Source organism: Ctenopharyngodon idella, chromosome 5 (genome assembly GCF_019924925.1).
Source record: "Ctenopharyngodon idella isolate HZGC_01 chromosome 5, HZGC01, whole genome shotgun sequence".
Classification (NCBI taxonomy): Eukaryota; Metazoa; Chordata; class Actinopteri; order Cypriniformes; family Xenocyprididae; genus Ctenopharyngodon; species Ctenopharyngodon idella.
The window spans coordinates 37,571,527-37,583,962 of NC_067224.1; the positions used below are offsets into that span (position 1 = coordinate 37,571,527).

The 12,436-nt window shown below is 35.7% G+C and overlaps 1 protein-coding gene across 3 annotated transcripts in view; it reads left to right on the top strand.

Annotated features, from left to right (window-relative positions):
- The window catches only part of ksr2 (kinase suppressor of ras 2), a 111,160-nt gene that overhangs the window by 67,836 nt on the left and 30,888 nt on the right, over positions 1-12,436 (top strand). For 2 of the 3 annotated variants that reach the window (XM_051895117.1, XM_051895116.1), the window contains exons 9-14: positions 1,108-1,193; positions 1,660-1,677; positions 2,912-3,021; positions 4,794-4,962; positions 8,379-8,420; positions 9,975-10,041. In XM_051895117.1, coding sequence (XP_051751077.1) covers positions 1,108-1,193; positions 1,660-1,677; positions 2,912-3,021; positions 4,794-4,962; positions 8,379-8,420; positions 9,975-10,041 — 492 coding nt within the window. The remainder of the gene's footprint in view (positions 1-1,107; positions 1,194-1,659; positions 1,678-2,911; positions 3,022-4,793; positions 4,963-8,378; positions 8,421-9,974; positions 10,042-12,436) is intronic. The other variant, XM_051895118.1, reaches the window with a different exon arrangement.

Sequence of the window (12,436 nt, forward strand, 5' to 3'; positions counted from 1 at the left end):
GATTTCCATATGTTTAAGTATATGATGAATTGACAGAGAAAACAGTTTTATTATTTGTGTTTGTTAGTTGTTCCAATGGTGTCTGAAAATAATTATAGACATTTATTAGCCTGTTCCACAACTATAAATGCTAGAAATTATATTATTTAACATTACCATTTCATGTTATTTTTGTTGTGTGACATTTCCTAACCTCTAAGTGGCACCGAAAAGCATTGTTTGTTTTAGCATAGCATAAACGGCTCAACAAATTGTCAACCTGTCTGAATCAGAACAATGGTAAAAGATGGGCTGTGTTTGAGAAACCTGTTATGAAACAACCATTAGCTAAATAGTATTAGGCTCGGGTCTCTCCTTCAATGTACAGTAAGTATAGGAAATTTTTACATGAGCCAAAAATTCACAAAATGGAAATCCTCTGGATAATAAAATGGTCAAAAAATCCCATAGACTGATATTGAAACCATATCTGTAGACCAAAAGCAGATATGCTTTTGGTCTACAAATTCGATTCACAAATTCAATCCCCCAATTCACATCTTAGCACCCTAGCAATCATTGTGATGATTTTTGCATGGCCAAACACCACTTACGTTTTCTTAAAGATCAAAAGATCATAAAAATCAAGCTATTTTTGTAATTCTGTCTGGTGCCACTTCTGATGCAGAAATTACACACTGAATCTTTGCACATTAAATATATACTTCACTATTTATTACCATTTCTTAAACCACCTCTTGTGATCGTACAAATCTCTGAAAATGAAAATTCCTAACATTTTAGCTTTGTAAAGATGCGATTTGATGTTTCTGTTTGAATCAAAGCCTCTTTAGAATTCAGCGCTACACACTTTGTGCCTGCAGTAGTGTCTGAACATTCAAATTGAGCATAATTATCATTATCATTAAAAGATTATTTGAATAAATTACCTTCCTAATAGTTTCCACTCTACCACCCTTGACTGTGGCATCTTGTTACTAAGATATTTGCTGGCTTTTGACACCCTCAAAATGATGGCTGCATATTAAGTGTTTGTTTTGAATATTCATTGATTTGCTTTTACAAGAGCAAACTAATAAACATTTCTGTCATGCTTTCTTTTGTCAGATTGAAGTGCCACAACAAATGCACCAAAGAAGCACCGCCCTGTCATTTACTCATATACCATAGAGGAGGTAGGGACCCATTCAGAGGTATTTAAACTTTTATGTTTTCTCTTCTTCTTCTTTTTAACTTCATGAATGCTTAAATCCATAAGTAATACACATGGCAGGCCATTAATTATGGTTTAAATATGACTTCAGAAACAGCAATGTTCTTATACAAAGCATGTTTTCAACCTCATAATTCCTTTATATTCAATTGAACATATTTAATTACAGGCTTTATCTGTATATTATGAAAACACTGCGTTTTGAAAATTGGTTCCCAAACAGGAGAATGCATTTAAAGGGGATGATTGTGTGAACAATGAAGAATGTATTTGTATTTAGTGGCATGACGTCTGCTTTGTAATAATGTACTAAACAATTTGTCTTGTTCTCTGTGAAGCATTATGTTTAACCTTCAGTCTGCAACCTTTTTACCAATTTTTTTTTTTTTTTTTCCATCTGTGCTGTTTCGCACCATCTCATCTTTCCCTCATTTGTTATGTTGCAGATCAAGGAACATCTCAAGGTAAGGGAGCAGGTTTCTGCTCCTCAAGCACATTATTTCCTTTTTCATACCTTCAGTTTTGCGTTGGAAATGTTTCAATACTAGCATGAATATATACACTACCGTTCAAAAAGATTTTTTAATGTTTTTGAAAGAAGTCTTCTTCTGCTCACCAAGGCTACATTTATCTGATCAAAAACACAATAAAACACTAATAATGTGAAATATTATTACAATTTTCTATCATAAGAACAAAGCTGAATTTCCAGCATCATTACTCCAGTCTTCAGTGTCACATGATCCTTCATAAATCATTCTAATATGCTGATTTGTTGCTCAAGAAACATTTCTGATTATTATCAATGATAAAAACAGTTGTGTTGCTTAATATTTTTGTGGAAACCAGTGATAAATTTTTTCAGGATTCTTTAATGAAATGATCAAAAGAACAGCATTTATTTGATATTGAATCTTTTATAACATTATAAATGTCTTTACTGTCATTTTTGAACAATTGAATGTGTCCTTGCTAAATAAAAGTATTTATTTCTTTAAAGAAAAAAATCATACTGACATCATTCTTTTGAAAGATACTGTATCTAAATATATTACAGTATATGAAAAATTGAATATAGTATAGGAAAAATGTCAAACCAATTTTAAAATACTTTCGACTTTAAATTTAAAGGGATAGTTCACCTAAAAATGATCATCATTTACTCACCCTCAAGTTGTTCCAAAGCTGTATAAATTTCTTTGTTCTGCTGTACACAAAGGAATATGATATTTTGAAAGATATTTAGAAGATATTTGAAAGAATGTTTGTAACCAAGCAGATCTCGCCCCCCATTGACTACCATGGTATTTTTTTTCCTACTATGGTAGTCAATGGGGGGCGCGATCTGCTTGGTTTCAAACAATCTTCCAAATATCTTCCTTTGTGTTCAGCAGAACAAAGAAATTTATACAGGTTTGGAACAACTTGAGAGTGAGTAAATGATGACAGAATTTTCATTTTTGGGTGAACTATCCCTTTAATGGATCTTTTCTCTGCTGGAAGAAGTGAACAATGATATTTTATATGCCCTGGTCGCTGCTTTTGAATTTCCATGTGATATTTCTGATATATACTGTACATAATACATGGCTCTTCCATTAAAATGTGACAAGACTTTTCAGAGTTTTTCTGTTACCGTGACAACTGCCTCTTGTTACCGTGGATACTATGCTGTTTCTCTCGCTCTCTCTCTCTCAGCTCGTCAGCTCGTCAGGACCGAGTCGGTACCATGTGACATAAACAACCCCCTCAGGTACTCAGACCTCCACATTAGCCAGACTCTCCCCAAGACCAACAAAATCAACAAGGTAAGAATAGTCGCGTACCATTACGTCTAAGCAAACACATCTCAACCCTGTTACATCCCTCCACTGTCAACATTATTACTACAAGTCCCAACATCTTTGCTTTTGCTTTTTATTGAAATAACTTCAAAAGCAGTTTTTGCAGACCAAACAACCTACCTGCAATTTTTGGCACAACTGGTTTTCTTATGTGTGTATTGGAAAACAAAGCACGACAAGATGAGTGTAACATTTTTAAGACACCATGTCAAGTCTATGTTTAAAAACGTGTCTTGAGAACCCTGCGTTCAATTCCATTCCATTCCATTGCGCTTTATTTAGCTGCTTTTAAATGCAAGAACACGTCCTGTGTGTGTGTGCTGTCCATAAACGCTGCTAGAACTCCTGTGTGAAGGGAACTGACTTCATATCCAATAAAAATCACTTCAGAACAAGCTGGTAAAAAGTAACTAAGTAACTGCAAAAGAATATGCTGCATACAGTATGTTTGATATTTTCTACCTAATATATCACTTTGCAAATTTAAAAAAATGTTTAATGAAATCAAATTTGAAATGATTGTATTAATGTATGAAAGTGTAACTTTCAGTTATGTACTGTATGAAAGTCTTAAAGTCGGCATGAAAAGGAAGTTGTGATGTAAATCCGAGTGTAACAGCTTCGCGAACAAGAAAAAATGGAGGGTGGGGCTTGATTTTGTCCATCAGGAATTGATTGGATTGTTGGATGGTTGTGGTTTGCTATTGGTCGATCTCATGTGAGTGACAGGTTGTCCCGCCCCCGCGCCAGTAAACACGTCATCAGAGAAGAAATTTTTGCTGCAAGAGGGAGGGGAATTTTTTTTGATTAAAGATTTTGATGATACATGAATTAAAAAAATAACGATATTCATGGGTAAATCATTTATAAATACTGCAATATTCTATAGAAAATAAGAATAGTCAGAATTATGACTTTAAGAAGCTTTGTTGTTTTTGTTTTGTATCTACCTTATTTTTAAAGGTTTAGTTCACCCAAAAATGAAAATGCTGTCATTAATTACTCACCCTCATGTCGTTCCAAACCTGTAAGACCTTCGTTTATCTTCAGAACACAAATTAAGATATTTTTGATGAAATCGGAGCTGACTCCTTCATAGACAGCAATTTAACCACCACTTTCAAGGTCCAGAAAGGTACTAAAGACATCGTTAAAATAGTCCACGTGACTGCAGTGGTTCAACCTTAATTTTATGAAGCAAAAAATTAAGTATTCTCGTCGCTTCATAAAATTTAGGTTGTCTTTAACAATGTCTTTAGTACCTTTCTGGACCTTGAAAGTAGTGGTTAAATTGGTGTGTATGGACGAGTCAGAAGCTCTTGGAACGACGCAGCATTTAAAGATCATTTCCGATGACTGACATCACAGAATTTACCGGTATTTTGGTGCTGATGTGTGAATGGTGTCTTAACGGTAAAAAGCCAGAACATCGTTGCTTTTGTGAACAGCAAATTTGTGTATTTACTGGTAAAGTCATTCTGGTAATTTTACAGTAATTTAACAAAATTGCTGTGTGAAAGAGGCTTATGTTGGACAGTTTTCTAATGTAGCACGACTGTCCAGTTTTCAGCCCATAGGAGATCAGGTTTACAGCCGCCTCACCCCTGGTTTTTCATTAATCTTTAACTGACCGTGAGAATGAAGCCAGGTTTACTGATGTCTGACCGTGCCAGTAATGAGCAGAGAGTAGGGAGTGTTTTTGTGTATTACGAAAGGTCTGTCTCTCACTGTTTCAGGACCACATCGCTGTGCCATATCAGCCCGACTCCAGCAGCAACCCCTCCTCCACCACCTCCTCCACCCCTTCATCTCCTGCTCCCCCTCTGCCGCCCAGCGCGACGCCCCCGTCTCCTCTGCACCCGTCCCCGCAGAGCGCCAGACAGCCGAAACAGTCCAACCTTACAGGTACCAACCCAAAACATAAGATTATTTTGCCACTAAATTTCAAATAATTGCTTAAATACAATGCTTAGATTTTGCATTTGCAATTTTTCATTTTATAATTGCATTTCAAATTATATCAGCATAACAATTTTAGTGAAAGTTGGATTTTATATATATATATATATATATATATTATTGCTGTTTTGTGAATTTGTGTGAATTGGCCTTAAATTGTTGCACTTGTGCCATTTAAATTTTTTGGGGGATTTGCGATTATTTTAATCATGGTCTGGAGCCCTGTAAGCATGATTTGAGAATGAGTCAAAGAATAGAAAATCAGAAAATTTTAGTTCACATGACATAAATTTATTTGTTTAGTGATATAAAAATATAAATATGTGCAGAAATATAATTTTTTTTTAATTGTTAACATTTTTTGTTATACATTTTTCTAAATCATATTCCTGATTTAAATTAGACAGCACATTTACATGCACACCGATATACTGATAACTCCCAAAAATCAGGTTATTATAAAAACATTATTAATAAATCAGGTTATTCCCCGGTAGTGACGTCAAACCTAACCACTCGTGCATCTGACTCAGAGTATTTCATATGTTATGTCAGTTGTGATATTAAATAAAGCATTAAAAACCCAAGAGTATTCCAAAATGTCAGCAGGAAACTCATATTCTCCTCTCATACAGTTACGGATGCAGGATTTTGACTGTACCACTTCTGAGAATGAGAACACATTTTATTACAATTTCTTGGGTCAAGAAAGAGTCTGCAATATATTTCTTCCTCCCCTGTGTCTGGATGCTCTCAAATCCACAATAAGGATGCTTTCCTGTCACATATCACATATGTGCACTTCAATAGACCTTATGTAGCCCCGCTCTTTTTCAGCGCTGCATTCGTTGTGTTCTGTCTTCCGGTTTGTATTTCTACAGCATGAAGGAAAGATCTTACGGATTTATGAATGAACCGCTCCTTTTAAAATCTTCCTGGCCTACTGACTTTTGTTATGACATCCGCTTCAAACATTAAAATTCTAATGATAACTTTCGTTTACTCTACAATAAGTAAATCCACTTCACCAACTAATTACTCTTCGACAGCGATGCCATAGAAATATACAGAGATACTGCAAAACCGGAAGCTCAAAGACAAAATTCTGATGCCTGCACTCTTTTTTCTCTGGTGAATAAGGTCTATAAGCTGAAAGAAAACAGATTAATGTGTTTATGTGCCAGCGAAAATCTGTAGATAAAGTCTTAAAATGGAAGTTGCGATAGTCTTACATATGTAAGCAATAAAGTACGAGAGGCTGTGCTGTATCGTGAATAAGTCACAGCTGAAGGGCGTTGTTAGGCACGGCGCGAAATGGAGTGCCTGCAACCCCTTCAGCCGTGACTTATTCACGATACAGCACTAGCCTTGAGTACCTTATTGCTTTTATAAAACTGTTACCACACAATACAAATATTAAAGCCTGAAATATGTATCAATGCAACTTCCATGAAGTAAACTTTCACTAAAAGTCTTCCTTCCGCCGGAAAAAATAGTCCCTGACCGTGAACAGCAACAGAAGTTACATTATTATGCCATTAGATGGCGGCAAAGACTGTCTTTATGAGTGAGTCAGTCAGTAGCGAAGACTTTTATATTGAAAAGACTGAATTGTTGTGAAAACGGAACAAGACGCAACTGACAAATGCTTTGACTAGCGCTGTCAGTCACGGGAAAAATCCCTTAACTGTTAAAAGGACAAGATAATACATCGGACATTTAAACTGATTTTTTATTATGAACATAGGACTGACCTGAAGGAAAATTGCTAAATCTGAATGCAGGTGACACTGCATGAATTTAGACACGGTGTAACATATGTTTACATTCCTAAGAGTGGTTGCTAAGGGTGTTGTGTAGTGATACACAGAATCGTTGGGTGAAGCAGTCAGAGCCGTGTTTTATCGTGAATAAAACACAGCTATTGACCAATCAGAATCAAGGACAGGAACTAACCATTTTATAAATCTGAGTAAAATGGCTTCTGGAACGAGAAAAAAAAGTAGGGCTGAACTTGACTTCGGGAATTGATTGGTTCATAGGAAGTTGCTAACTAAGGCTATGTTCACAGTGCAGGTAAATGTGGCCCAAATCTGAATTTTTTTTTGCCCTCATGTGACTCGTATCTGTTTTCCTCATGACAGTGTGAACAGTACAAACCACATGGAATCTGATCTTTTCAATTCTGATTTGTGCCACTTCCATATGTGGTACTAAATCCAAAACAGGTCAAATGTTTTGTAATGCGACTGCAGTGTGAACAGTCATATCAGAATTCATGCGATTTCTATGTCACTCGAGATCAACATTCGTCATGATTCTGCACTCATGGGAGTCTATTCAAAGATTTTACATACCCAACGTTATGAAGACAGTTGTGAAAGGTAGTCAGTAGAAGGGCAGAGATGTGTCAGAACTCATAAGTATTACAGAGACGGCTGTATAATATAAGCAAAACATGAGGGCTCATATCATAAAAGTTTCAAAACTCCGCTCTCTTTTGTCTCATCATTCTTTATTTTTCATATTGCCTGCACATAATTTCACTGGCTTCCGCAGCAGATCACACTATAAATAAATGCGTAATCGCTTACTTTAATGCCCTCCATGTTTACTTCTGTATGACAACGCGCTGTGTGCGTTGCCAAGTCCACGATTTTCCCGCAGAATTGGGTTACTTTTTCACTGTTTCTGCGGGTTGTTGTGCAACTCCGTGGGTTGAAGCAAACCGCACTAACGCGATATTTAACCCCCGGAACACGATTTTTACCGGGATACCCCATGGAACGCGATTGGGCTAGTTTGGGATTAGTTTTGAGAAGCAATTGAGTGGATTTTGTGGTAAAAACCTGGAAACCCGGTTTGTATCGTTCTTTTGTGCATGCAGTTCAGTTCAGAACCATGATCTGTTCACACTGGAAATCTGATATTGGCCACATTTAAAACAACAATGTGAACAGCTATACACAAAATCGGAATTGAGCATTAAGGCTCGCTGTGTGAACGTAGCCTTAATGGAGGCATATCTAAATGCCAGTTTGCAGTCAGTTGTGGAGGATTCACTTATGACCTTAGTCCGATAAAAGAAAATGTGTTAATGCATTTACATGACCACGTGCATTGTCGGCTTACTTAGCATAATTGAGTTACGAATGTGCATGTAAACATGCTGATTGAATCCCAGATTTTTAGTCTGGTCTCAGACTTTTGTACATTTCTGTATCCTAAAAGTCAGTATTTGTATTTTGTCTTTGTGATAAACTGTGGTGAATTTTGCAAAGCAATAACACACGCCAATAATCATCTGGGGGTTTGTTGAATTTTATTGAATTCTGTCTGCTTCTCTCCTGTGCTCCTCTCAGCATCTCATTTCTACAAATACAAGCAGCAGTTCATCTTCCCTGGTAAGTGTGTCATAATTGGTCATTACCCCTACCCATAATGCAGCGCGACATGCAGAGGCAAACTTTTTTGATGTCATTTTTATGCCATCTTTTCTTTGAGGCACAACAAACCCTCTCCCTCTGTCTTTCTTTCCACTTCTTGTCGTCTCTTAACCAGCAATGCTGTATTCTATAATGATGGTTCTTTTAAAGGCGAGGTCGCCTGCGCCTCGCTGACAAATAAAGGCTGATAAGTGCCTGTATTCTGTGGGAGGCACTCAGCTCGCTGCATGTTTTTGATGAACGCGTGGAGGGAGGAAAGCCATGATGTTGTTGGTAGCCTGGTAGTTTGAAATAAAGGCTACTTATGGCAATTTCACTGGTTTAATTATAATGAAGAGGTAACCTATGTGAGCTGCTGAGATCACAGTCACCGTTGTAGCTTTAAGAAGGGAACATATGGCAGGTTTTGTCCATCAGACAAAATCATTTGTTTGTTTTTCAATGGAAAGTGTTTGTTAAATGAGAATCTACTAGGGTTTCATCTTTCCTGACAATAGACATCATGTATTTGGCAGACAGTTTTATATATTGCTTACTTATCAAATAAATAAATCACTGGACATTTTATGTTGTCTTAAGTTCAGAGTTTATTTTATTTTATGTATAAAATCTGTTGCCTGGTGTGTGTGTATATATTGTTCAAATGTTTGGGGTTGGTAAGAGTTTTTGGTAACACTTTATTTCACAGTGTCCTTGTTACATATGTTACATGTACTTACCATAGTAAATTATGCATAATTACATGCAACTAACCCTCAACCAAATCCTAATCCTACCCTAAACTTATAGTAAGTACATGTTGTTAATTAATATTACTCAGTACTTAAATATATAATTACACTGTAACAATGACACCTTAAAATAAAGTGTAACCGAGTTTTTTAATGTTTTTAAACTTTTAATGCATTTATTTGATCAAACATATAGTAAAAATACTGTGAAATATTATTACTATTTAAATTAGCTGCTTCCTACTGTATTTTAATTCGTTTTAAAATGTAATTTATTCCTGTTATGGCAAATCTGAATTTTAAGCATCATTACTCCAGTCTTCAATGTCACATGATCCTTCAGAAATCATTTTAATATTCTGATTTGCTGCTCAATAAACATTTATTATTATCAATGTTAAAAACAGTTGTGCTGCTTAAAAATTTTGTGGAAACGGTGATATATTTTTTTCAGGATTCTTTGATGAACAGCTTTTATTTGAAATATAAACATTGCAAATGTCTTTACTGCCACTTTTGATCAATTTAATGCATCCTAGCTAAATAAATGTATTATAAATCTTACTGACCCCAAACATTTGACCAGTAGTCAGTGTTCAGATGTTTGTGAAATAAACACATTGTTGCAGTGTAAATCAGGGAGTTAAATGTTGTTCTCAGCAGTACTCCTGCATGAATTTATTTCTCTGTTGGTCTATAAAAATACACTCTCTTAAAAATTATGTCATTTTCTCTCTCATCTCTGCCTTGTGACTTATCTTTTAACTCTTTCTCTTTGTAGATGTGGCCCCTGAGGTTCCCACCAGGGCCCCTCAAGTCATTTTACACCCTGTTCTGTCTGAGCCTGGGTAAGTGTGTGCGTGTGTTTATATGTCTATGTAAGTTTATGTTGATTTGACATATCAGGATGCATTTAAACATGATGACATCAGTCTGCCTATGTAGAGCGTTCCAAATCTGTCTGAGGTCATAGAAGGCAAGAGTAGAGTTGTGTCATAAATGACATACTATACACTATCCACATATATACTGTGCACTACGTACTCAGCAATGTAGTGTATGAAATTTATAAGGTTATTTCATCCAGCATTGGAGTCGTTTGTTAAAAAACTTTTTATTGTTAGTTCATGTTAGCTGAGGTCCATTAAATAATATTAACAGATACAACTTTTAATTTTAATAATGTATTAGTAAATGTTGAAATGAACATTAACTGAGATTAATAAATGAACATAATTAAGTTTATGTTAACTAATGTAGTTAAGTAATGTTAAGAAATGAAACCTTATTGTAAAGTGTTACCGTTATATTTTGTTAAGGCTGTTTTTGGTTATGCATTGATTCTGATTGGCAAAAAATCTAGTTTTCAGAACTAGGACCAAAGATTTGTTCACTGTCAAACTAAAAAAAAAAGGCTCTAATTACCTCTGGTTTTATTTAACCTAACTGTGTTCTCTAAAGGTCACATGTTAATCAGCTTCTGTTCATTCTGAATGCAAAATTAGTAGCATAAAATGTAGATTACTGCATGTATTGTTATGTTGCTCTCTCTGGCGCTTTTGGATAGAAGTGAAATACCATAAAATGTGGAAATATTATTTTTTGTCACTTATAAAGACATGCCAAGACCATTTAGCATTGTTTATTAGTATACAAATGTGTCTGAAATGTCATGTTCTGTCCTGTACTGACTGTGTGCAGATTTAGAGCGATGCCCAGTGAAAGGCCACAGACATGTCAGACAGTTACGCCACGGCTTGTGTCTATTTATGGCAGATATGAGCATTTTAGATTACAGAATTATTAGAGCAAAAATATTTGTGGTGCAATTGTTGATGTGACTGAAGACAAGTCACACACACACACACACACTCTTTTGCCAAACAAAAAGTGGGGCTTGATTTTACGCTACAGCGATGATGTCAACCATATCTGCCTATGTTTTGGAAAACTCAAAGACCCATAAAGAAAAATGGCCTTTTTAATTAACTGAATCAAGATGCAATAACTTCAAAAAACTAATTTCAGTTTCTGTAGTGCTTTAACAGCAGTATGTGCATTATGGGGTATCATAATGCAGCTGAAATGAGTTGTTTGACATAGCTGTAGAGTGCAATTGTTTACAGACATGTACGCATAAATGCCCTGACAGATCTTCCGGCACTGTCCTCCCATATTCTTCAACCCAAACAAGGGTCAAAGGCGTATTAACAAACACATTTCTTACCACAGACATGTACAAGGCAAGTCATCCAGACTGAATAAGGCCTTGAGATTTATGCAATTTTAGACACTGAATCTCTTTTTGTAAGTGGAAGATGATGCTGTACTGCTGTACTGGCTGCTAAGGTCATGGAAAATTTTTATTCCTTGTACATTTTTTATAACAGGCACAAAAACATCATGCTGCCTTCTATGATACTTTGCTTCCTAAAAAAACAGCTCAAACTTATTGTACTGGGCATGTTGGTTTGGTTTGATGCTTCTTTTTGGGGGCTTATATCAGATGGCCAGGCTGAATTGTATTTTATTTTTTACAAAAAGTGGTCATAGAAAATACATTAGTCTTGATTAAAAATTGCCTGGTATTTGTCTGTGATATTTTTGTATATGGTAATTATAGAGTGGTGCTGGGATGACGTCAAAACCCGGAAGACTAATTCACCACTGGTTCTCTCAAGATTTTTTTGAATTTATGAGTAAATTATGGTCTGTGGTAAACATAACTTGATGGTACTTGACGGTTTGTTCTACAATTAAACTGCACACATTCACACTCCAAACGTTCTTATCTAGTTACTTATGAGAAACATGTTTTTTTTTTAAAGGGACATATCATAAAAATCTGACTTTTTCCATGTTTAAGTGCTATAATCGGGTCCCCAGTGGATCTAACAACCCAAAAAAACGTGAAAAAGGACAACCCAATAACTTTGTTTTGGTAAGCCTTTCTCTGCAAGCATGTGAAAAAACAAGCCGCTTTGATTTCGCTCCCCTTGTGACATAGGAAGGGGATCTTATTATAATATTACCGCCCCTTAATCTGCACATTTAGTGTTGTTTCCATGCCGTCATTTTACACCGGACTGCTTCACAAATGAGGATCAGTTCAATGCTGGATTTGCACAAAAGATGAACATGACGGCACATGCTAGTCGATGAGTTGAATCAACTCCACAGCAACTACATAAATGTATCCACTAACCATTCAGAAACGTTCAGTTGCATTCTAAAAGTTGTAAC